This window comes from Heptranchias perlo, chromosome 13 (assembly GCF_035084215.1).
Source record: "Heptranchias perlo isolate sHepPer1 chromosome 13, sHepPer1.hap1, whole genome shotgun sequence".
In the NCBI taxonomy this organism is placed as follows: Eukaryota; Metazoa; Chordata; class Chondrichthyes; order Hexanchiformes; family Hexanchidae; genus Heptranchias; species Heptranchias perlo.
This window is the reverse complement of record NC_090337.1, coordinates 6,931,533-6,958,200: the sequence shown is the minus strand read 5'-3', so window position 1 is coordinate 6,958,200 and position 26,668 is coordinate 6,931,533. Positions and strand designations below refer to the sequence as shown.

The following is a 26,668-nucleotide window of genomic DNA, read 5'->3' as shown; positions in this document are numbered from 1 at the left end:
TGCTTAGCTGCAGCAACCTGTGTGTTTCCTCAAGGTTTGCACCGGTACAGTCATCTCCTGTGGGGGTCTGGCCCTCCCCACCAGCGTTGCGGAGAGTGGACAGAACAACCTGTATTTACGTTGCACCTTATCACATATCTTAGAAACATCTCAAAGTGCATCGCACACCATGATTAACTTTGAAGTGCAGTGATTGTCACGTAGGCAATTGCAGCAGTCATTTTGTGCACAAATGGACCAATTGGTTAATCTTTGGGGTTATGGGTTAAGGAGTGTTGGCCACAACCATCGGGAGAACTCTTCAAGTAGTGCAACTCAATCATGAACGATCACCTGAACCCTTAAGGCCGTGGTATAACATTTCATGCAGGGGACAGCACCTCTAACAACATACAAGGACTTGCATTTATATAGTGCCTTTCACAACCTCAGGATATCCGAAAGTGCTTTGCAACCAATGAAATACTTTTGAAGTGTAGTCACTGTTGTAACGGGGGGAAACGCGGCAGCAAATTTGCGCACAGCAAGATCCCACAAACATTAATGTGATAACGACCAGGTCCTCTCTTTTACTGACGTTGGGATAAACGTTGACCGGGGAGAACTCTCCAGCTCTCCTTCATATAGCGGCCATGGGATCTTTTACATCCATCGTAGGGGGTAGAAGGGCCTTGGTTTAACCTCTCATCTGAAAGACGGCATCTCCAACAGTACAGTACTGAAGTGTCAGCCTAGATAAAGTGCTCAAATCTCCTTGAACCGACAACAGAGGCAACAGCTCTACCAATTGAGACAAGGTGAAAAACTTTTCAGTAAGCAAATTAAGTGCAGCTGAATATTAACTTCACCTCCTCCTTCCACCTCTCCAACACCACCCTCCACCCCCCCCCCCGCAACGGTGCTGTTTGCTGGCATACAATTTCTATTTTGCAAGTCTAACACGTTGGCCAGGCTTTTTAACCGGGGTGGGACATCAAAGCCGAGACCAATCCTTTCGTCATATGCCTACTGATGTCACTGGGCAGGCATCAGAAGCAAGAGTTTTGACATTTTCTTCCCCCCTCTCTAGCTCAGGAGCGCTGCGATCAATTGTAGCAGAGCCCTAGCTGCGATCAGCTAATTCAAAATGACCCAGAAACTGAATGAGCTGTGCATGACTCGCTCCCAAGCCAGCCAAAGCATTCATTTACCAGGCCTCCAGGAGAGTGGAATATAAACTCTGTTGCAACAAGCTCTATTTTTAATGTTGCTTGGGAATAAAATATACCCCATCTCCCATTACTGTGAACAGAGAGTGAAAACTGTAAACAGGAGTTCGTTGGAACTTATTTCTTGTTCTGAGGTCTCAAACGGACTGCTCACAGAGCACACGATACAGTCGAGGACCAGTCAAATCAGCTCACCTTCACCAAAAGGTCCCATAATCGTCCCATTACAAAATCCAACTGGTTTTCAAATGATACCAGTGTTTTATTTTGCCTCCTCTACCTCACCCAGATCTCCATTCCACTTTTGGATCACTTTTCGTGTGAAGAATTTCCCGCCATCAGTCCTAAATTTACCTTTCGCTGGTTTGACCCCATGTCCTAGTGTTGTGGTTTTAGTTTGAAGTCTTCCAATATTTCCCTTTTCTATAGAGTTTGCCATCTTATACTACTCTAAGTCGCTTCCTTTCAAGCTTGCACAGCTTCAGGTTCTCCCATCGTTACTCCTCTTAATCCAGTCCTCTAATGCTAGATAGGGATCAGCCCGTGACCCCTCTCCACACCACCCCCAGATCCTGAATGTCCCCCTGGTATCTGTGACAGTATTTGAGATATGGTCTGATCTGATCAATGCATGGTGCAGGTTCAGCATAACACCCTCCGAGCTGCTTTTAGGATTCTAAAGGGACTGGATAATGAAGACCACGATAAGCTATTTCACAGTAGAACCATAGGACATGGCCTGGGCTTGGGGGGGGGGGGGGGGGGGCAGGGGGTAAATTCAAAACTAATCTGCGGAAACGGATGGAACAGGATCCCCGGAAACAGTTGGTATTTGATTCATTCAAATGCAAATTAGATAGATTTTTTACAGAAAATAACATTTTGGATACAGTATATGAGTAATTTGAGATATGACACGTGGTGAGTATAACAGGCTTGGGAGGAACAGGTGACTTTGGACCTATGGTTCCCAAAGCTCTCCACCACTGGGGGTTTTCTTCGCCTCATGTCTGGGTCTGTTGTAGACTCATTGATAGAGATTGATTGCCGTGATTAGTCAACAACTCCATTATCGTTGTATCCTGCGATTACCAGGACGGTAGAAGGCGAACTAGATGGACCTTGGTCTTTTATCGTCCAGCTGTTCCTACATTGTAACCGTACCGATTTGGTACGGAGTACGACACTCAAGATTCTACAATGCGCTCATCGGCAATCAGAACTCAGAGATCCGATACCAAATGCAAGTAGAAAGGGTAACAGATGGTGTCAAGCTTTAGAAAGGGGAATTAGCAAACGTGATCGTTCACAGGAGGAATCACGTCAGCTGGTAACAGGGATAATCCTCAAAATAAATGTCATCTTAAATCCCCAAACATTCGATTTTCAAATAGAAACCGAGGCACTCCTTCCGTGGAATTTAATGGGCAAAGTTATGGTTGGGTTTGGGACACGGATGTGCATTCTGTAACTCAAGCTTCTCTCGATGTATGACTGGCTTTAGCTAACATGAGAATGGGTCCTTTGTGAGGGGACAGTACGTGCACTGAAGGGGAACTTATTCCATTGGAGAGGTTCCATGATCCCCCTTCAGATACCTCCCCCTGAACACACGGTGCGGACTCGGGGAGTTCCAATCCGAGTCAGCGATGTGACACATGCAGAAACAATTTGCACATTCCAAGTTCTCAGAAACAAAGAAAGGGGAGACGGCACATTGAAATGGATGCTGAGCCGTATATCGAACAGTAATTTTCTATCAAGGGGCAGGGTACACACTGTTGGGAGTCAGTCCTTTGCAGGTGGAAGAAAGCACTTCTTCACACAGAAGGGAGTGGAAATCTGGAACCCTCTCCCCCAAAAAGCTGTTAGGAACATAGAAACAGGAGTAGGCCATTCAGCCCCTTGAGCCTGCTCCGCCATTTGATCAGATCATGGCTGATCTGTGATCTAACTCCATATACGTGCCTTTGGCCCATATCCCTTAATACCTTTGGTTGCCAAAAAGCTAGCTATCTCAGATTTAAATTTAGCAATTGAGCTAGCATCAATTGCCGTTTGCGGAAGAGAGTTCCAAACTTCTACCACCCTTTGTGTGTAGAAATGTTTTCTAATCTCACGCCTGAAAGGTCTGGCTCTAATTTTGTGCCCCCAACTCATAGAATCCCCAACCAGCGGAAATAGTTTCTCTCTATCCAGCCTATCTGTTCCCCTTAATATCTTATAAACTTCAATCAGATCACCCCTTAACCTTCTAAACTCCAGAGAATACAGCCCCAATTTGTGTAATCTCTCCTCGTAACTTAATCCTTGAAGTCCGAGTATCATTCTAGTAAACCTACGCTGCACTCCCTCCAAGGCCAATATGTCCTTCCGAAGGTGCGGTGCACAGAACTGCTCACAGTACTCCAGGTGCGGTCTAACCAGAGTTTTGTATAGCTGCAGCATAACTTCTGCCCCCTTGTACTCTCGTCCTCTAGATATAAAGGCCAGCATTCCATTAGCCTTATTGATTATTTTCTGCACCTGTTCATGACACTTCAATGATCTATGTACCTGAACCCCCAAATCCCTTTGGACATCCATTGTTTTTAACTTTTTACCATTTAGAAAGTACCATGTTCTATCCTTTTTTGATCCAAAGTGGATGACCTCACATTTGTCTACATTGAATTCCATTTGCCACAGTTTTGCCCATTCACCTAATCTATCAATATCCCTTTGTAATTTTATGTTTTCATCTACACTGCTTACAATGCCACCAATCTTTGTGTCATTGGCAAACTTAGCTATGAGACTTTCTATGCCTTCATCTAAGTTGTTAATAAATATTGTGAATAATTGAGGCCCCAAGACAGATCCCTACGGGACTCCACTAGTCACATCCTGCCAATGTGAGTACTTACCCATTATCCCTACTCTGTCGCCTTTCGCTCAGCTAACGTCCTGACCAAGTCTGTACTTTTCCCTCGATTCCTTGGGCTTCTATCTTAGCTAATAGTCTCTTCTAATGTGGGACCTTATCAAATGCCTTCTGGAAGTCCATATAAATAACATCCATTGACATTCCCCTGTCCACTACTTTAGTCACCTCTTCAAAAAATTCAATCAGGTTTGTCAGGCATGACCTACCTTTCACAAATCCATGCTGGCTCTCTCTGATTAACTGAAAATTCTCGAGGTGTTCAGTCACCCTATCCTTAATTATAGACTCCAGCATTTTCCCCACAACAGATGTTAGGCTAACTGATCTATAATTCCCTGGTTTCCCTCTTTCTCCTTTCTTAAAAAGCCGAGTGACATGTGCAATTTTCCAATCTGGAGGGACAGTTCCTGAATCTGGAGAACTTTGCAAGATTATAGTTAGGGCATCTGCAATGTGCTCACCTACTTCCTTTAAAACCCTGGGATGGAAACCATCTGGTCCTGGGGATTTGTCACTCTTTAGTGCTATTATTTTCTTCATTACTGTTGCTTTACTTATGTTAATTTTATCGAGTCCCTGTCCCCGATTCAATGTTAGTTTTCTTGGGATTTCCGACATGCTATCCTCTTTTTCTACTGCAAATACTGACGCAAAGTAATCGTTCAACATGTCCGCCATTTCCCCGTTGTCAATGACAATATCCCCACTTTCAGTTTTTAAGGGGCCAACACTGCTCCTGACCACCCTCTTTTTCCTAATGTAATTATAAAAGTTCTTCGTATTGGTTTTGATATCCCTTGCAAGTTTCTTTTCATACTCTGTTTTTGTAGCTCTTACTGTCTGTTTTGTGTTGAGGCTGGGGGTCAATTGAAAACGTCAAAATTGAGATCGGTAGATTTGTGTTCGGGGTACAGATCTAAGGTGGGTAGAAGGAGTTAAGATACAGATCAGCCATGATCTAATTGAATGTCGGAAGAGGCTTGAGGGGCTGAACGGCCTCCTCCTGTTCCTAAAAGATGAGTTACAGAGATTGCAAAGCATCTTTTTTTTTAAAAAAAAGCTGCGGTTTCCCAACGTGGTGAGGCTAATGAAATCACAGCCACCTTCCCGACAATTATGCAATATATTTAACTAACGGCCTTCCGTACAAAACAGTAATTTCAGAGGAGAATTAAACATTTCACAAATTCGATCCATCCTCCATCATGTCCTCTTTAATTATTAACATTTTCACCCAAATCTGTTTCAGGAGCAGCCTGGCACGTCGATCGATCAGTCCTCCTTCCACAATACTTTATATACAAAAATGTTTCCTGCACTTTGGTTCATGTGCCAAAAAACACGGGGGGGAAAAAAAATAAATATGTGAGCAAGTTCCAATTGGATCTCATGCTCCTTGTGGAGCATTTATTTTCGGGGCAGGTTTTGGAGTTGCTGCCAATTTCTACATATATTCGCTCAAGAGACTTGAGAGTTTTTGTTCCACACACACACAAAAAAAAGAAATTCCTGAAAACGCAGTACCCATCCAGCCCAGTCCCAGCGAGTTCAGCCACAGATTGATGCCAGTTTCAGGCCAGCGGCCCTGCCTCCAGCGTCACTTTGCCCATTTAAATCCCCTCCTGGCTCTGCGCTCGGTCAGACACCGACCACAAGCTGAGCTGGCGAACCTGGTTTACGCTTTACGCTTCTAACTGCAGCTGACGAGAGAGTTCGCCGTCCACTTACTGATGGCTGCACTTTACTTGAGTAAAAGCACCTTTGGGATTGTTGCTTAAAAAGCCAGCTCATCCCCTCCCCTGCTACGTGGCAACAGCAAACTGCAGCTTAACTTCTTGCAGCCCATCTGTACTTAACTTTCGCACTGAGCTCACTTCTGCAAACACTGACCTGTTAATTGTTAAACAATTTTGTCGTTCATTCACCAACAGTTGGAGGCAATTCTGCACAAAACATCACAAAGTTTCTTTAAATTGATATTTTTGTGCCAATTTTCTCCCGACCCAATTAAAGTTGTTCAGTCCATGTCATGGTCCGGGTTCCACAGGACCACGGGGGCCGGCCCGTGCCGGGGTGCGGGCTCCGCGGGGGCCGGCCTGTGAATTGGGGCACAGGTGCCAGCTAAGTGTTGAGATATGGGTCCAATAGGCACCATGTCCCATAGGTGCTGGTTCCAGGTTGGGGTGCTGGTTCCAGGTTGGGGTACAGGTCCCATTGGCGCTGGGCTTTCTCCAATACTTGGCCAAAGTGACTTGACATGTCAACTTAGACTCTGAGTGGTGGCTATTGAACCACAGTGGGCATCGCAGACAAGCCCGATCACGTCCCCATCCAAATGTGACTTTCCAGCAGGGATCAGCGATCGGGAACAGAAGCCCCTCCCTAACCCAGGGGCACGGAGGCCAAGTTTAGCAACCCTCTTACTGCACTGCCGAGATCAGCTTGGGAGAGAACCCGGAGCCTTCTATATCGGTACAGATTCTTTACCCCTTGATCCGAGCGAGCCGCTCACCACCGAAACTATTTTCTATTGCTACATAATAAAACAGCGGTTTCTCCATATATATATGTCATACGCTGTCTGGGGTTGTTCAATGGAACTCTCCAGTACATCCTGTGGGGCTCGGGCTCCCCTTTATTGTTAAGGATGATGGCAGTGAGAATATGAAGCCAAGGCACAGCCATCTTAGTAAAGGAAAACCTTCCTGCTTACACTACAGCCCAAAAACACAGTTTAAAACGGCCCCCTGCCTGCTCAGAATCTCTCTCCGGCATCTCAAGGGGAGGGAGGCAGAGTTATTCACTAAGTTATTTCCTCCAGTGCGGTTCCCTTCCCTTCAGGGGACACTGGAAAATGACCGAGCACTTGAGCAATATGGTTATATTCTCTTGTCACTGACGGGTACCAGCTATCCATTACTGAAAGAGCAGCAGTGAGGCGCGTTCAACACACCTCCACTCTTCTAGAATCTCTGACACGTCTTCTTTCAATTATTTTTTTGTGCTCCTCTAAGGGATGTTACTGCTAGGAATGAACTCTTGGCAACCAGTGTCAGGCATACCTGACCTGAGAGCAAGCGCTCTCAGGTCAGGTATGCTGTGGCCTAGACACAGAATAAAGCCCCAATAAAACACTCCTCGTCAACTACAGTTCAGGTTAAGTTCCCTCAATTCTGTCTTATCAAGCACTTTCAGCACGGGTTAGATACAGATTAAAGCTCCTTCTACACTGTCCCATCAAACACTCCCAGGGCAGGGACAGCACAGGTTAGATACAGATTAAAGCTCCCTCTACACTGTCCCATCAAACACTCCCAGGGCAGGGACAGCACAGGTTAGATACAGATTAAAGCTCCTTCTACACTGTCCCATCAAACACTCCCAGGGCAAAGACAGCATGGGTTAGACACAGAGTAAAGCTCCCTCTACACTGTCCCATCAAACACTCCCAGGGCAGGGACAGCACGGGTTAGATACAGAGTAAAGCTCCTTCTACACTGTCCCATCAAACACTCCCAGGGCAGGTACAGCACGGGTTAGATACAGAGTAAAGCTCCCTCTACACTGTCCCATCAAACACTCCCAGGGCAAAGACAGCATGGGTTAGATACAGAGTAAAGCTCCTTCTACACTGTCCCATCAAACACTCCCAGGGCAGGGACAGCACGGGTTAGATACAGAGTAAAGCTCCTTCTACACTGTCCCATCAAACACTCCCAGGGCAGGTACAGCACGGGTTAGATACAGAGTAAAGCTCCCTCTACACTGTCCCATCAAACACTCCCAGGGCAGGTACAGCACGGGTTAGATACAGAGTAAAGCTCCCTCTACACTGTCCCATCAAACACTCCCAGGGCAGGGACAGCACGGGTTAGATACAGAGTAAAGCTCCTTCTACACTGTCCCATCAAACACTCCCAGGGCAGGGACAGCACGGGTTAGATACAGAGTAAAGCTCCTTCTACACTGTCCCATCAAACACTCCCAGGGCAGGTACAGCACGGGTTAGATACAGAGTAAAGCTCCCTCTACACTGTCCCATCAAACACTCCCAGGGCAGGTACAGCACGGGTTAGATACAGAGTAAACCGATACATTGCCCTCGTGTTCCAGCCCACTACTGCACAGTGTGACAGTTTTTCCTTTTCCAACCATGTTGTGACTTCTCTGAGCAAGATTATAAATTTGGTGCTGAATGAGAGTTTTCTGCTGTGTCTCATGCCTAATAGGAGCTAGGCTCTGATTGCCCACGCTCATTTCACGTACAACTCTCAGCGTCAGCAGCGAGCAGAGACTTCGATCCCGTTAATCTGAGAGATCTAAATGCAGGTCCCAAAGGTGAAAGACTGTCAGTTATTGAAGTTTTTCCAAGGTGCAGAAATCGGCTGGAGTTCCCAAAAGCCAAAAGTCCATTCCCATCCGTTCAGAGCCTCTCATTCTTCTGCAAGCTCTTTCACTCCTTCCACTCCTGTACTTAAAATTAAACAAAAACCAAACGAGCTTCAGGTCTGTCTGGCACTTCTGTAGCCTCTCCTCGTGGTGGCTTTGCCGTGTGAATGAGCGGTCCGTGAGTCGTTGTGTAATCTGGTTAATCCTCTCCCTCAGAAGATTCTTCCTCTGCTTCTTCGAGCCATTTGATAAACTTCTGGAGCTGAAGAACAAAGGAGCCAATTAGGAAATGTTGTGAAAATGCAAAACCCACAAAGCACCAATTCCAACCAGCCTGTCGACAAGACGATTCCTATACACAATAGACTGTCCTCCTTCAAAAGGTACAGCACAGGAGGCCATTCCAATGCAATTAAATCACCCACATCAAGTCCCAAATGAACATCTGCTTTGCATAGTATCAGCCTGGAGTTATTATTCAGGATCTGATTGCCCATTATCTGTCCTAGACCACAAATAATTCGTAGAACTAATGGGTTAACTTAACGGCTGTTTTCAAATTGCTTCAGTTATCAAAACAGATCGAAGGTCAATTTTATTTGTGATTTGTTTCTCTTTCTCCTTAAACTTTCTCCCCTTCTCCCCCGAATAGGCTGACCCGTCTCCCCTCCTCCCCCGAATAGGCTGACCCGTCTCCCCTCCTCCCCCGAAGAGGCTGACCCGTCTCCCCTCCTCCCCCGAAGAGGCTGACCCGTCTCCCCTCCTCCCCCGAAGAGGCTGACCCGTCTCCCCTCCTCCCCCGAAGAGGCTGACCCGTCTCCCCTCCTCCCCCGAAGAGGCTGACCAGTCTCCCCTCCTCCCCCGAAGAGGCTGACCCGTCTCCCCTCCTCCCCCGAAGAGGCTGACCCGTCTCCCCACCTCCCCCGAATAGGCTGACCCGTCTCCCCTCCTCCCCCGAAGAGGATGACCAGTCTCCCCTCCTCCCCCGAAGATGCTGACCCGTCTCCCCTCCTCCCCCGAAGATGCTGACCCGTCTCCCCACCTCCCCCGAAGATGCTGACCCGCCTCCCCACCTCCCCCGAAGATGCTGACCCGTCTCCCCTCCTCCCCCGAAGAGGCTGACCCGTCTCCCCTCCTCCCCCGAAGAGGCTGACCAGTCTCCCCTCCTCCCCCGAAGAGGCTGACCCGTCTCCCCTCCTCCCCCGAAGATGCTGACCCGTCTCCCCTCCTCCCCCGAAGATGCTGACCTGTCTCCCCTCCTCCCCCGAAGAGGCTGACCCGTCTCCCCTCCTCCCCCGAAGAGGCTGACCAGTCTCCCCTCCTCCCCCGAAGAGGCTGACCCGTCTCCCCTCCTCCCCCGAAGAGGCTGACCCGTCTCCCCACCTCCCCCGAATAGGCTGACCCGTCTCCCCTCCTCCCCCGAAGAGGATGACCAGTCTCCCCTCCTCCCCCGAAGAGGATGACCAGTCTCCCCTCCTCCCCCGAAGATGCTGACCCGTCTCCCCTCCTCCCCCGAAGATGCTGACCCGCCTCCCCACCTCCCCCGAAGATGCTGACCCGCCTCCCCACCTCCCCCGAAGATGCTGACCCGTCTCCCCTCCTCCCCCGAAGATGCTGGCCCGTCTCCCCTCCTCCCCCGAAGATGCTGGCCCGTCTCCCCTCCTCCCCCGAAGATGCTGACCCGTCTCCCCTCCTCCCCCGAAGATGCTGATTCTGTCCCCTCCTCCACCGAATCTGCTGATTCTCTCCCCCTCCTCTCCAGAAGGCGCTGACTCTTGCTGGGCTAACGGCTGCAGGGAGCGTTCTGGTATATCGTCCAAATGGCCATTCTTCATGTGTGAGCCAGTGTCATCAGGCTATTCAACCGCGGAGAGCATCACAGCCAAGCTTGATCCCATCCTAGCCTGATGATCACATGATGCACTTATTCGCAGCAAGGCGCAGGGGATAGCAATCAGGAGTGGGAATGCCAGATAATCTGATCCCCACCATCACCTGGGGTTGCTGAGGCCATCAGTAGCACCTCCAACTGCGATTAGCTAAATAAGCACCTGGAACCTTCAGGTCTGCATGAGTAGCTACTACACCAGACTGTGTTTAACACCGTGTGTAGTGTCTAGACTGTTCTCTTGAGCACTTTCAATATATTCTATGACAAAATGTCTCAAAGCTTGATAGCAAAAAGAAAATTACCACTGCACCCACACAGACACTTCAGTTCAGCAAAGCAGGAGAACACCTTAAGCGCAGCAAAGTTTACGGCACAGCATATACAGAACTTATTAACACTGAAGCGAAATTTACGGCATAACTTGTATAGAATTTATTAACACAAAATGAGGGGTTTTGATATAGTGGATAGGGAGAAACTGTTTGCACTAACAGGAGGGTCGGTAACCAGTGGACACAGATTTAAGATAATTAGCAAAAAAGGGGGGAAATAAGGAGTTTTTTAACGCAGTGAGTTGTAATGATCTGGAATGAACTGCCTGAAAGGGCAGTGGAATCAGATTCAACAGTACATTTCAAAAGGGAATTGGATAAATACTTGAAAAGGAGAAATTTGCAGGGCTTAGGGGAAAGAGCAGAGGGAGTGGGACTAATTGGATAGCTCTTTCAAAGAGCCGGCACAGACACAATGGGCCGAATGGCCTCCTTTTGTGCTGTATGATTTACCATACAGCTTGTAGAGAACTTATTAATATAGCTACCACAGAGACTAGTGAAGTGAAGTGGAGTTCGACAACCCGTCACTCACCCCTTGATATTTTCGAAGTTTTTTCCCTTTCTCTGTAGACGCACTCTGGGAGAACCAACGGAAGATGGTCTCTTCGGCCAACACTTCCAGCTGATACAGTGTCATCAACGCCTGAGCCGAACACAGAATAAAGAATTTACAACCTTGTCAAATATCCCAGCTCTCAAAAGAGTCCGACTATATAAAGAGAGATGTCAAGCAACCTTTTATTTTTCTATAAATTACCCCCCTCTGCTTGTTTGAGAATTGTGATCCAATCTGGCCAGGAATAGCAGCGTCGCCATAATAATAACAGGGAAATAATAAAAATGTTTGGGGATTGTAAGCTTTGCTTTATGCAGGGTAATATGTAGCCATAATATATTGTTACTGGCACACTGAACTAGCTCAGCAATATCACTGAGTTTGCCTTTTAACTTTTCAGTTTACCCGTTAGGGTAGTTAGTAATTCTGGAGACACATTTTTACTTTATCCTGAAATTTACCAGTACCCTACATCAAGCAAAGCTTACAATCCTCAAACATTTTTATTATTTCCTGTTATTATTGCAGCTGCATATGGCGACACCTCTATTCCCGGCCAGAATGGAGACGATTGGCTAAATTCCCCCGTCAATCACGCCTGGAGACAGCACTGCTGAACATGACTGGGATTCATTTTAGGCAACCCTATTTGGTTGGCGAGGATCTAAATCAGTCCCCTTTCCTTGTGGGAATTTTGCCCTTTCCATTTAGAGGATGTGAGAATTGTTATTACAGCGCGGCCTTTCACGTCTAGGTCATTCTGGGCCAGAGGTGCATTGTTGGGGCAGTGTATTGGGAGCTTTCCTCTGCATCTAACTGTGCCGTACCTGACCAGGGAATACCTAATGCTGATTGAGTACCAGAGATTGGAATGTGTTTCATTCTCCAACACTCATCCCCATTAAGAAAATACATGCAGCAGCAATCAATTTTTTCTCTTTGTCTGATTTCACTCCCGTGAAGCACCTTGGGACATTTTACTAAGTTAAAGGCACTATATAAATGCAAGTTGTTGTTAATTCACCTGGAGAAGTATTAGCATGAATCTCAATCTCTGCATAATTTAGGGCATCACACAACTAGAAATCTGTTCAGGAACTTACTGTTAAGTTTGAACACTTCAGTCTGAAGTGGAGCCTGCTAATGGCAGGCGACTACAAAACTGCCTCTCAGCAGGCAATAAATCTCCGGCAGGCTGGCCCAATGTGAAAAGCCCAAAACACATTTTTGAGGCTAAACATCCACATTTTCCAGGGGAATCAGTACAAAGTGCAATGCGTTGCAAGAGGTTAACAGCACCACCGAGAGGCCACAGCTAGAACTGCCAAAGCAACGAGTGAGTTAGCTGGTCTCAGCTGAGGCAGAGGTTGGGGGCGCGCGTTAGAATGGGCCTCAGTGCATTGGGGTCAGGGAGCAGAGAATTGGCCAGGATTCCTGCTCCCAATCGTTACTCACCAGCCCTTGATGAGAGTGGGCAAAAAATCCAATGCTTTGATGTGCTGGGAAAGAATGAGTTAATAGAAGATGAGTCTATTTCAATAGTGACGATGCAGGGAAGATAAATACAGCGTGCAAGACCGCATATACAAAGCTAAAAAGGAGAGAGAAGGTAAGAGAGGAAAGGTTAGAGGAGCAGTGTCAGGCATTAAGTGTCAGCCATGGCTCAGTGGGTAGCACTGTCGCCTCGGAGTCAGAGAGTCATGGGTTCAAGTCCCACTCCAGAGACTTGAGCACAAAATCTAGACCGACCCACCCAGCGTAGTACTGATGGAGTGCTGCATTGTCGGAGGTGCCGTCTTTCAGATGAGATGTTAAACCAAGGCTCCGTCTGCCCTCTCAGGTGGAGGTAAAATAGCCTACGGCCACTATTCGAAGAAGAGCAGGGGAATTCTCCCCGGTGTCCTGGGGCCAACATTTATCCCTCAACCAATACCACTAAAAAAACAGATTATCTGGTCATCACATTGCTGTTTGTGGGATCTTGCTGTGTGCAAATTGGCTGCCGCGTTTCCTACATTACAACAGTGATTACACTTCAAAAGTACTTCAATGGCTGTAAAGCGCTTTCGGTCGTCTTGAGGTCGTGAAAGGTGCTATACAAATGCAAGTTCTTTCGTTCTTTATATACAGCACTGGATCTGAACTGCGTGGCCAAAGGAAAGCAGTGAGACCAGTTCCCTTGGCTCCTGCAGCGGTGATGACAGCTGGTTATGGACAGGAACTGATGGAGGCCTTGCAGGCTACCCGACCGGCCTCTCCCAAGGAAGAGCTGAAAGAGCGAGGGGGAGGGTTAATAAACAAATCAGAAGTCAAAGTGGATCGTACCTTGACCATGGCAGACCACAGCACCTCGTGTTCAGTGAAAAACTCCTCGACAGCAGCCAGGCAGTTCTGGTGATCCACTGCCCGCTTGATATAATTCTTGAACACCTGCGCCCAATTCTTCAGAAGCTGAAATAGGGAAACAAAACAATGTCACGCGACCCTCCTCACTCCGAATTTGCGGTTAGTGGCTGGAAATTTTGCTCTGTGACATTACCGTACAGACATCTTTGTTTCAGGCTAGTATCAGGTTTAACACCCCATTAAAACAGCTGGTAATGGAGGATGTGATAAGAACAGGTTAACCGTTTTGTATGGTCACGTCACGGTTTCCTGGCTGGTTCCATGGGCGCAGGTACAATGACTGCGCACAGAAAAAGTCACGGACATGAAATTTAAAATTCTGCCCTTTCTCGGCCTCCTGAACGAACCAACATTATTCAGCACAAGATCATTCTCACTGGTCAGGCTGCCTGTCAAAGTTAGCTTGTACACAAAGCACTTTTTAAAAATTCTTTCTGTGGTCGTCTCTGGCAAGGCCAGCATTTACTGCCCATCCCTAGTTGCCCTTGAGAAGGTGGGTGGTGGTCCATGTGGTGAAGGTTCTCCCACAGTGCTGTCAGGTAGGGAGTTCCAGGATTTTGACCCGATGAAGGAACGGCCGATATATGTCCAAGTCAGGATGGTGTGTGACTTGGAGGACAACTTAGAGGTGGTGGTGTTCCCATGCACCTGCTACCCTTGTCAGTCTAGGTGGTAGAGGTCGTGGGTTTGGGAGGTGCTGTCGAAGAAGCCTTGGCGAGTTGCTGCAGTGCATCCTGTGGATGGTACACACTGCAGCCACAGTGCGCCGGTGGTGGAGGGAGCGGATGTTTAAGGTGGGGGATGCGCTTTGTCCTGGATGATGTTGAGCTTCTCAAGTGTTGTTACAGCTGCCTCCATCCAGGCAAGTGGAGAGTGTTCCCAACTTGTTCATATTACCCCCACTGCTTTTCTTTCATTCTACAGCCAATCCCCACCTGACCCAACACAACAAACATATTTTCCCTACATTACAACAGTGACTATACCCCCCAAAAAAGTACTTCACTGGCTCTGAAGCGCTTTGGGACGTTCTGAGGTCGTGAAAGGTGCTATATAAATGCAAGCTCTTTCCTTTATTAGTAGCAGCAAAATCACCAATCAAAACAATCGACATTCTCCACCAGTAAAATGTGCAGAAATCACAGATTCAGCACCTGCTGAAAGACTGACAACATCCCACCTCCTTATCCTGTGCCAGTTTCACTAAATCTTTGTCCAGGTCTACAATCGCAACCAGGGTTTTCTGGCAGAAACACTGCTGCACCACTGAGTGACTGACACAGGTCTGTGCCCCCAACTCCCCACAAGAGACCCCCATCCCCCCCAACCGATGTCTACCAGGAAATAAAAAACTACAGGACCAATAACTCCAGAAGTGTCAGCTCTCGCCTCAGAGTCAGAAGGCTGTAGGTTCAAGCCCCACCCCAGACACCTGAGCACATAATCCAGGCTGACACTCCAGTGCAGTAGTGAGGGAGTGCTGCACTGTCGGAGGTGCCGTCTTTCGGATGAGACCGTAAACCGCTCAGAAAGAGGTCTGCATAGTACATTGCCGACCTCGTAGACTGTGGCACAACTTGTAAATACAGCCTGTAGAAGCAGTGTGCACGTACGTGACGTTCCCAAGGTTAGCCTCCAGCTGCAGCGATGCTTATCGCATGTCAGTAATAGCACATCTTATCTTTTGATCTTTTCTCCTGCAGTCAGAATGTGCCAACATTTTTCACTGTTTGCCAACTTATTACGGCCGTTCCCAGTCATGATGTGCAGCTGCACCTGGCGTGCACCTCGAAACCTTTTCCTCTCGTTCCTCCAAAGCTACCAATACCCTGCCCTACACGCTCCTGCTCCTCCCAAAACAGATTAACTGGCCATTGATCTGATTGCTGTTTGTGGGGCCTTAGCTGTGCACAGATTGGCTGCCATGTTGGCCCACACAACATCAGTGACTGAACTTTAAAAATAATTCATTGGCTGTGAAGCATTTTGGGACGAGCAAAAAGAAAGACTCTTAGTGTCCTTATACAAAGACCTTGGTCAGGCCTCATCTGGAATAGTGTCCAAATTTTGTCTGATAACGACGCTCCTGTGAAGCACTTTGGGGCATTTTTACTACGTTAAAGGCGCCATATAAATACAAGTTGTTGTTGTTGATTTCAGGTATTTAAAATAATGAATAGACTAGGCTATGTGGACAGATTATTTGAACTAAATAGGTTAGGGTAAATGAGGGGGGTCACGTGTGTAAGCAATGAAAATGTAAAACAGGTTAGATGTCAGGTTTTCCTTCAGGGAGAAGGTTTTTGACACTTGTGCTTGTGTGGTGAGGGCGGATCTGCCACCAGTGGAAAACTGGGATTCTCTCCCGCAAAGGGCTGCGATCGATAGGTTATTAGGTCAGGGTATCAAGGGATAGGGAGCAAAGGCTGGTAAATGAAGTAGAGATACGGATCAGCCATGATCTAATTGAATGGCGGAACAGGCTCGAGTGGCAGAATAGCCAACTCCTGTTCCCATGTACCTCCTGAATTCCTACTTTCCTCTGGCATTTGCTCCAAGGTTTCCTACTAAAGGAATATTTGGTACACGGAGTCCTTCGTGGCTCACTTAATAAAAAGTTACCATGGGTGTACCCTATGTACTTTCTGATACACGTTTGTCCCAGTGTTTCTCTTTCCTTCCCCCAATGCATTAGCTGGTAGGTGTGTCAAGATCCCCTCCTCTACGGTTAGCACCACGTGTGGTCACGCCGAGAAACGACTTCAAATGCAAAACTCTGGATCGAGTCCGCAAAATCCCGCATACCCATTACTGCGCTCCTCCCCACCTCATTCTCCCAAAGCTTCAATGGCCCAGCAAACCAAGTTCAAAATCCTTGCCCCCAAATCCATCCCCCCAATACCCCCATTCCACCGTACATGGGAAATGTCCAGCCCCAGGGCTCAGGCTCCCATATTTGTGCCAATGATTCTGAACTACTACTCTCTCCCTGTTCCGCCATCAGAGGGCTACTCTTTCGGCCCGAATACTCACGGAGACGAGTGTGTTGCTGTATTGCGCGGCTGAGGCTCCGGCTCCGTGCTGTTGCAGGGGTATTTCCAGGACCATCTTAGTGGTGGCCTGCGTCACGTCCTTCATGGTGATGTTATAAGCATATCTGGGAGGGAAAAAAAAATCAAAACAACTTGTATTTATACGGCACCTTTAATTTAGTAAAACGTCCCAAGACGCTTCACAGTCGCGATGAACAGACAAAATCTGACACCGAGCCACATAAAGTGATATTTGGACAGGTGACCAAAAGCTTGGTCAAAGAGGTAGGTTTTAAGGAGCGTCTTAAAGCAGGAGAGAGAGGTGGAGAGGTTTAAGGAGGGAATTCCAGAGCTTAGGGCCTAGGCAGATGAAGGCACGGCCGCCAATGATGGAGCGAAGGAAATCGGGGATGCGCAAGAGGCCAGAATTGGAGGAGCGCAGAGATCTCGGAGGGTTGTAGGGCTGGAGGAGGTTACAGAGATAGGGAGGGGCGAGACCACGGAGGGATTTGAAAACAAGGATAAGAATTTTAAAATCAAGACGTAGCTGGGCTGGGAGCCAGTGTAGGTTAGGGAACACAGGGGTGATGGGTGAACGGGACTTGGTGCGAGTTAGGATACGGGCAGCAGAATTTTGGATGAGCTCAAGTTTACGGAGGGTGGTAGGCGGGAAAAGCAACACAGGGTATTAAGACTGTGGGAGAGAGTCAATATCACAATAGATCTGCACCCAAAAGATACTTCGGATGAGATGCTAAACCAAGGCCCTATCTGCCTGTGCCAGAGGTCAAGCAGATGTTAAAGATCCTGTGACACTAATCACAGAAGATCAGGGACTTCTGGTGTCCTGGGTAACATTCCTCTCTCACTCAATAGCACCAGAAACTGATTAACTGGTCACCCACCTAATGGGACCTTGATGTGTATAAAATGGTTGCTCAGTTCGCCTACATAACAGCAATCACTACACTGCACACCAATTAATTTTATGTGAGGTGCTTGGAGATGCTATTGAGAGATGCGAAAAGGCACTATATAAATGCATTTTTTTTGTAAAAAAATGATGGGTTCGAACTTCTAAAGGTTGACAGTTACTCACTTGAGAGAGTTGATCTCGAGCACAAGGTGGTCACAAGAAATATTCTCCTCCATGCCTCTCTGCAGAGTGCCAAGAACTTCATTCTGAAATACTGTATGAGGGGGAGAAAGGGAGACGGTGTGACTTTGAGGCACAGTGTAATGCAGAATCAGATCTACAAAGCTCTTCTGTCAGGGTTAGAGAGCGGAAATTAAAACAACGGAACATGAAAATTTCAGCAGCTGCAGCAACCGAACTGGACCCAAGAAAAAGTTGATTTTTTTTTTCCTTCTTGCCAATTCACACTCTCCCTCTCCCAAAGGCATTGAACGCCCATTGCGGTACAGTTCCGCAGACGCTGGTCACCTGCTTCCGTACCTAGGTGGCCATTCTCCATGAACGAACTTCGACAACAAGCGTTGGTAGGTTATTCGACTGCAAGTTGCATCACAGATCCTATGTTCACAGCCACAAGCACACACTTCCACTAGGGGCCGCTGGATAGCAGCAATCAGGAGCAGGAACCCTGGCCAGTTTTGTCTTTCTCTAACCCTGGGGCTGATTATAAAGTGCCCTAGCACTGCCTTGGTCATGATCAGCTAATTTAGCGAGCAGCAGGAATATTCCATGGCTCATTACCTCACTAAACCCTTGGGGAAGAAAGTGGTTTTTCAAAAAAAAAAGAAAAAGCCTTTTAATCCCATTTTCTCCGATTTAATACAGCCTGTTGAGTCCAGTATATCTGCAATCAGCAGATCCTGCTGTACCCAGAGCTTAGTACTGTATACATTTTATTTGAGTAATTGCTTTGTGTTTTAATTCAAACACGCAGGTCCTGAAGGATGTAAATATACACATGAAGAAAATGTTAAAACATCCAGTTATATCACACAGTGTTTTGAAGTGAGGATGAGGCAGCTCAACGAGTCTATCCAGTGAGGTGCCAAACCATCGAGACCAGGAAGGTACCAGTCTCGATTCCAATCTGCTCTGAGCTAACTAATCTCTGGCAGGAGTGCTAAAATTGGCCTCAGTGCATCTGGATTTGGGGAGGAGGAACATAGGAATAGGAGTAGGCCATTCAGCCCCTCGAGCCTGTTCCACCATTCAATGAGATTATGGCTGATCTGTGACCTAACTCCATATACCCGCCTTAGCCCCATATCCCTCTGGTTAACAAAATTCTATCAATCTCAGATTTAAAATTAACAATTGAGCTAGCATCAACGGCCATTTGCAGAAGAGCATTCCAAACTTCTACCACCCTTTGTGTAGAAGTGTTTCCTAACTTCATTCCTGAAAGTCCTGGCTCTAATTTTTAGGCTATGTCTCCTAGTGCTAGACTCCCCAACCAGCAGAAATAGTTTCTCTCTATCTACCCTATCAGTTCCCCTTAATATCTTGAAAACATCGATCAAATCAGCCCTTGATCTTCTAAATTCCTAGGAATACAGCCATAGTTTGTGAAATCTCTCCTTGTGATTTAACTCTTGCAGTCCAGGTATCATTCTAGTAAATCCACGCTGCACTCCCTCCAAGGCCGATATATCCTTACTAAGGTGCGGTTCCCAGAACTGAACACAGTACTCCAGGTGTGGTCTAACCAGGGCTTTGTATGGGGGAGGAGGGGAGAACAGGTAGGAATCATGCTCCTGACCATTATCTAGAAAACAGAAGACTGAAGGGTGACCTGATAAGAGGTCTTTAAAATTATGATAGGGTAGATGTAGAAAAGATATTTTCAGTTGCGGGGGAATCCAAAACTAGGGGTCGTAAATATAAGATAGTCACTAATAAATCCAATGGGGAATTCAGGAAAAACTTCTTTACCCAGAGTGGTGAGAATGTGGAACTTGCTACCACAAGGAGTAGTTGAGGCGAATAGCATAGATGCATTTAAGGGGAAGTTAGATAAGTACATAAAGGAGAAAGGAATATAAGGATATGTTGATAGGGTGTGGTGAAGTAGGGTGGGAGGAGGCTCGTGTGGAGCATAAACACTGGGATAGACCAGTTGGGCCGAATGGCCTGTTTCATTGATATTTTCTATGTGAATATCCAGGTGCCACCTGGAAGGGTAAAGTGTAGACCTCAGCTGCAGTGCCACCTGTGGTCAAATAGCCTGCTGAACTTCACTGCCCCAAAGCGCTCTCATGAGGATTGGACAGTTGGACAAAGGAATGGAGGGTGACTGGCATCTTGGAACAGTAGTCCAATAAAAGAGTTAGTGCAACCGGAGGGACAAGGAGACAGAGAACACCAAGTCACAGCATGCAGTCATTTTCTAAGGGAGCGACAACAAAACTTTTTTTTTAAAAACAACGGGAGGAATTATTTTGGGAGCACGTCTGGAGGGGGAACAAGAAACAATTCTCCTCGCTCCATCAATACCACAAATACATGACTTTCACTGGTGTTAAATTCCTACTCGTCACAGAACGATGGCTTCTCCAATCACAGACTGCGCCACAGATCACACGACGATCCCACGCGCTCCTGAGAAAGTTTGCTACACAAGGGAGATTTGGTTTAAAAATGGCTTTCCAAACCCAGGATGCGATACAGCAGGGAGATTTCGGAGTCCAGCTACACGGGGGATAGGTAGAGGCTAACTCAAGGGTTTTATGATTCCTTGCTCAGCTAGCCTGAGCAAACTCTGGGTCTGCTGCAGGAATACGCGGCGAGAGCAGATAAGAAACGGAACTGCTGGTCGCCGAGTGTCTGAAACATTATTTATTTTCGTGCCCGAGCAGGTTTGCTCAGACTGTAATCTAGAATCTCCTGGAACTGAATCTTTCACATTTTTGTGTGAATCGAGGTCACAGGATAATTACGGAGGAGGGACGACATTCACACCATCTTAATTCATCTATCCAGAATGACCCTAAAGTCATCCGCTGCCGCAATTAATTCTTGGGACGTGGATGAGGATGGGGATGCTCGTGAAGCCTCCTGCATCTGTCAGTTGCCCAGTTGTCCACCACTATTCCTGACTGGCTGTGAGAGCGTTGCTTTGATCTGTTGGCCGTGGGGCCATTTTGCTCTGGTTATGGTGCTAACCGTGGAGGTAGCCCTGTGTAGCAGCTTCACTAGGTTGGTGCCTCATCCTAAGGTATCCCTGGTGTTGTTCTTGGCATGTCCTTCCACGCTCCACATTGAAAGAGAGTTGGTCCCCGGTCTCGTCGGTGATCGCCCAGTGAGGTTTGCGCCAGGCCACGGTGTTACCATGAGTAAATTTCCAGATGAACCTTTCCCATACCGCTAGCCATCTTATATACCTTTGTAGGATCACCTCTCAGACCCCTCACTTTGAGGCTGAAGATTCCAAGTGTCTCCGATCTTTCCTCATAACTCAAACCTCTAAGACTAGGTACATAGTAGCCTTGTTCTTCTCTGCACTGATTCCACTGCTCGGATGTTTCCCTTGTCTCGGTGAGCAGAATAGGACACGGTCTGACCTCAGCCCTTTACAATTCTGGCAGAAAAATCCACATCCCTTGCAGGGGTATGAAACTCTGAGCGGTAATGCCGGCAAATGGGACCAGTTTAAAATTTCTTGCACTCTCTCTAGAAACACCCACGCCTCCAAAATGGGATGACTGCTTCCAAAAACATAGGTCACAGCGTGACTTTCATTGCACTCAACTGTAATCCAATCTTGAAGGAGTGAGAGGTGAACAAAAGCACCTCCGGAAAAACAAAACAGAAATAAAGTTACATTTCCAATACAAAAAAGCGTTTATAATTTATCTTAAGTTTACAGTATCCAGTCACTTAGGTCTGTCCAACGAAATTTCTACAGCCTGATCCCGCCCTAACCCAACGTCCATACTGTCCACCAAGGATCAGTGGTTAATCACAGAATCTTACAGCACAGAAGGAGGCCATTCGGCCCATCATGCATGTTCCGGCTCTTTGAAAGAGCTATCCAATTAATCCAACTCCCCCTGCTTTTTCCCCATACCTCTGCAAATTATTTTCTTTTCAAGTATATATCCAATTCCCTTTTGAAAGTCACTTGAATCTGCTTCCATCACCATTTCAGGCAATGCATTCCAGATTTTATTTCCCCTCTCTAGCCCAGAGATACCAAGGCAGACTGCAGCATTTCCTGACGTTGCCCTTGCTAAGATCAGCAGAGACAGGCAATCAACCACAGCGGTCAATTAGACTTGACCTGATCGACCTGTGTTACCTTGATACACACCACCAAATCCAGTATTTCTACCTGCCCACCTACTCACCTTTTGCATCATCCAGCTGGGGTGAAACACTTCTACTGTCTGCCTCTTGTGAGCCAACACTCATCTCACTTTCACTCTCACTCCCAGACTCTGGCTTCAGTGTTAGGCCTGCAAAAGAGTAAGAAACTTGTGATGAGAATACAGCAAACTGGAGGCTAAGGCTCAGACCAGCCGGAATGGGTAATGTACATCTTCCATCTGGGTACGGTAGGACAGTGGTTATGTTACAGGACTAGTAATCCAGAGACCTGGACTAATAATCCGGAGGCTTGAGTTCAAATCCCGCCACAGTAGCTGGAGAATTTAAATTCAGTTAATTAAAATAAAATCTGGAATAAAAAGCTAGTATCAGGGAAGGAAACCTGCCGTCCTTACCCGGTCTGGCCTATATGTGACTCCACACCCACACTTAACCGCCCTCTGAAATGGCCTAGCAAGCCACTCAGTTGTACAATTCCGCCACAAAAAGACATAAGAATAAAACCAGACGGACCACCCGGCATCGGACCACTTGGCACTGGACACGACAAAGGCAAACCAAGCCCAGTCGACCCTGCAAAGTCCTCCTCATTAACATCTGGGGTCATGTGCCAAAATTGGGAGAGCTGTCCCACAGACTAGTCAAGCAACAGCATCATACCACAGAATCATACCTTTCAGCCAACATCCCAGACGCTTCCATCACCATCCCTGGGTATGTCCTGTCCCACCGGCAGGACAGACCCTCCAGAGATGGCGGTACAGTGATATACAGTCAGGAGGGAGTGGCCCAGGGAGTCCTCAACACTGACTCCGGACTCCATGAAGTCTCATGGCATCAGCCCAAACATGGGCAAGGAAACCTCCTGCTGATTACCACCTACCGCCCTCCCTCAGCTGATGAATCAGTACTCCTCCATGTTGAGCACCACTTAGAGGAAGCACTGAAGGTAGCAAGGGCACAGAACGTACTCTGGGTGGGGGACTTCAATGTCCATCACAAGAGTGGCTTGGTAGCACCACCAGTGACTGAGCTGGCCAAGTCCTGAAGGACATAGCTGCCAGACTGGGCCTGTGGCATGTGGAGAGGACACCAACACAAGGCAAAAACCTACTCGATCTCATCCTCACCAATCTACCTGTTGCAGATCCATCTGTCCATGACAGTATTGGTAGGAGTGACCACCACACAGTCCTTGTGGAGACTAAGTCCCGTTTTCACACTAAGGACACTGTCCATTGTGTTGTGTGGCACAACCACCGTGCTAAATGGGATAGATTCAGAACAGATCTAGCAGCTCAAAACTGGGCATCCATGAGGCCCTATGGGCCATCAGCAGCAGCAGAATTGTATTCCGCCACAATCTGTAACCTCATGGTGTCATTGACAGTGCTATCAGGCAGCACTTACTCACCAATAACCTGCTCACCGATGCTCAGTTTGAGTTCCATTAAGACCACTCAGCTCCAGACCTCATTATAGCCTTGGTCCAAACATGGACAAGAGAGCTGAATTCCAGAGGTGAGGCGAGAGTGACTGCCGTTGACATCAAGGCAGCATTTGACTGAGTGTGGCATCAAGGAGCCCTAGTAAAATTGAAGTCAATGGGAATCGGGGGAAAACTCTCCAGTGGCTGGAGTCATACTTAGCACAAAGGAAGATGGTAGTGGTTGTTGGAGGCCAATCATCTCAGCCCCAGGGCATTGCTGCAGAAGTTCCTCAAGGCAGTGACCTAGGCCCAACTATCTTCAGCTGCTTCATCAATGACCTTCCCTCCATCATAAGGTCAGAAGTTGGGATTTTCGCTGATAATTGCACAGTATTCAGTTCCATTCGTAACCCCTCAGATAATGAAGCAGTCCATGCCCGCATGCAGCAAGACCTGGACAGCATCCAGGCTTGGGCTCATATGTGGCAAGTAACATTTGCGCCACACAAGTGCCAGGCAATGCCCACCTCCAACAAGAGAGAGTCTAACCACCTCCCCTTGACATTCAACCACCGCTGAATCCCCCACCAACAACATCCTGGGCTCACCATTGACCAGAAACTTAACTGGACCAGCCATATAAATACTGTGACTACAAGAGCAGGTCAGAGGCTGGGTATTCTGCGGCAAGTGATTCACCTCCTGACTTCCCAAAGCCTTTCCACCATCTACAAGGCACAAGTCAGGAGTGTGATGGAATACTCTCCACTTGCCTGGATGAGTGCAGCTCCAACAACACTCAAGAAGCTCGACACCATCCAGGACAAAGTAGCCCGCTTGATTGGCACCCCATTCATCACCGTAAACATTCACTCCCTTCACCACCAGCGCACTGTAGCTGCAGTGTGTACCATCCACAGGATGCACTGCAGCAACTTGCCAAGGCTTCTTCGACAGCACCTCCCAAACCCGCGACCTCTACCACCTAGAAGGACAAGGGGAGCAGGTGCATGGTAACACCACCACCTGCAAGTTCCCCTCCAAGTCACACCCCACCCCGACTTGGAAATATATCGCTGTTCCTTCATCGTTGCTGGGTCCAAATCCTGGAACTCCCTACCTAACAGCACTGTTGGAGTGCCTTCACCACACGGACTGCAGCGGTTCAAGGCGGCGGCTCACCACCACCTTCTCAAGGGCAATTAGGGATGGACAATAAATGCCGGCCTTGCCAGGGAAACCGAAATTTTAAAAAAAACACCCAGCAGTCTGGAGTCCTTGCTTGGTAAAACCCCTATGACGCAGACTAGCCACCAGGAAGGCTTGAGTGAGGCCAGAAGCAAAAAAACCTCTAGTAGCACCCCACCAAGGACCATTAAAAACCTCTCACTTCTGGGGCATATCGTTTGGGGGCGGGGGTTGCTGTAGAAATTAAGTTGGACCTAAGTTCACCACTGATATGTCATGGTAACTGTGGTGTCCTAGGGCTTGCTTGCCATTGGAAAGTGGGGAGGAATTTCCCAGAGCTTGCTCCGAAATGGCTACAGGGTTCCCCCTCTCATATTACAAGTGGTGATGCTCGAGGTTGCACCATCCAACAGAGGGGGCAAACACTGATGGGCCAGGTTGTCTTTTCTTACTCTTCTTTGTAACTATGAGCTCTGCGGACAGGTCCCTCGATATCCTCCTGAACCAGTCAAACTCCGGCGACCGCCATCCTGCGATCCCGAGCCCCCACAGCAAGCCCATCCCTGCAGTATCAACACATGTGCAGCATGACGAAACTCGAGAGTGGCTTCACAATGGAAAGTGAAGTACAGGAGAAAGCCAGTTCAGCCTATTGTGCCTTTGCCGCATCAGAGTTTTCTGCTCTAATCCCATTGCTCCGCACCCTTTAATACGAACAATGACGGACAAGAAAAGACCCTCTGGTCCATCCAGCCTGTCCCACATAACTGCGATGCCTTGTACATCACAACTTATACACTCCCCACCCCATCTGAAACCATGTCATCTCCTGAGAGAGCTGAAAATTCAGATAAAAGCCCAGGACAATTAGGGAATAAAATCTGGAATAATGTAACTCTTGGACTGTTTAAATGCTGTGATTGACTCGCCTGCAACAGCCCCTTGGTGCATGTGAACCCCACATTCTAAGAATTTTCTTCTAACCTCCTCCTTTAAGCTTCTAGTTCTAATCCTAAATTTACGCCCCCCCTCGTTACTGGTTCACCGACCATGGAAATAATCTTTCACTATTTACTCTCACAAATCCTTTTATAATTTTAAACATCTAACCAGCCCTAGTTTTTCCAAGTCTCTCATTATAACTCTATCTTCTTATCCCTGGGATCCTCAGTGAATTGAGGATGTTGACTGTTAAGCTTCTGGGTCTTACAGTAAAACTTTTTCTTCGGTTCTGCATTCCAGCTCATTCCTGTAGGTGAGCCCTCACTCCGTAACCCCCACTGTACCTTTACCTGCCAATATCTAGGCAACATGTAGCAAACAAACGGTTAAATAGAAAACCACGCCACTATATTTTGGCTTATTCATTACATCACCTCACCTGATCGTCCTAGACTTCAAAAAGGCAGTAGGTTAACACTCCACCAGACCCTGGTTTAAGCTTTAAACTGAATAGATTTATTAACCAGTAAATGATAAGTGAACAGAAACAATGACACACTGTAGATTTAGAACCATTACTGGCTTAAAGAAATAAAGAACTATCCGTCCTGAGAATGACAGAAAATATCAGTAATGTCTGCTGCGCTAAACTTCAATGTGAAAATCAATGTGAGGTTCCTGAATGTTGGACTCACACTCTCTGTCTCTCTCTCTAATGGTTTCAGGTGGACTACTGAACTGAATAAAAACAGATTGAGTTGTACTTTCAAAATTTGACAGGGACAAAGACAATTTAAATAGGACTGCTAATCAATTATTCACTCAAACAAAACCTACAAAATGCTTGTATTTGAATTGAATGGTTTGGCCCCTCCCTCAGATAGCGTCACAGACAAGCTATCAGTTCTGGGGCTACTACATCAAAACAAGCGATGCCATTTTCTGTGAGTGAAGCTGGTTTTTAACCGACTGAAAGAAAGAAGCCAATAAGATGATACATCGGTCAATTTTGTTGAAATGTTTCAGAAATGATTTGCATTATAACGGCCACATCTACTCAGGGA

The 26,668-nt window shown here is 47.3% G+C and overlaps 1 protein-coding gene across 1 annotated transcript in view; it reads right to left on the bottom strand.

The window, feature by feature from the left end:
- Window positions 1–5,332: 5,332 nt before the first annotated feature.
- eif2b5 (eukaryotic translation initiation factor 2B, subunit 5 epsilon) overlaps window positions 5,333–26,668 on the bottom strand; it is a 41,453-nt gene continuing 20,117 nt past the window's right edge. The window contains exons 11-16 of the mRNA XM_067994887.1: window positions 22,066–22,173; window positions 17,843–17,933; window positions 16,745–16,868; window positions 13,631–13,756; window positions 11,282–11,392; window positions 5,333–8,785 (exon numbers count right to left, since the gene is read on the bottom strand). Coding sequence (XP_067850988.1) covers window positions 8,723–8,785; window positions 11,282–11,392; window positions 13,631–13,756; window positions 16,745–16,868; window positions 17,843–17,933; window positions 22,066–22,173 — 623 coding nt within the window. The 3' untranslated portion in view covers window positions 5,333–8,722. The remainder of the gene's footprint in view (window positions 8,786–11,281; window positions 11,393–13,630; window positions 13,757–16,744; window positions 16,869–17,842; window positions 17,934–22,065; window positions 22,174–26,668) is intronic.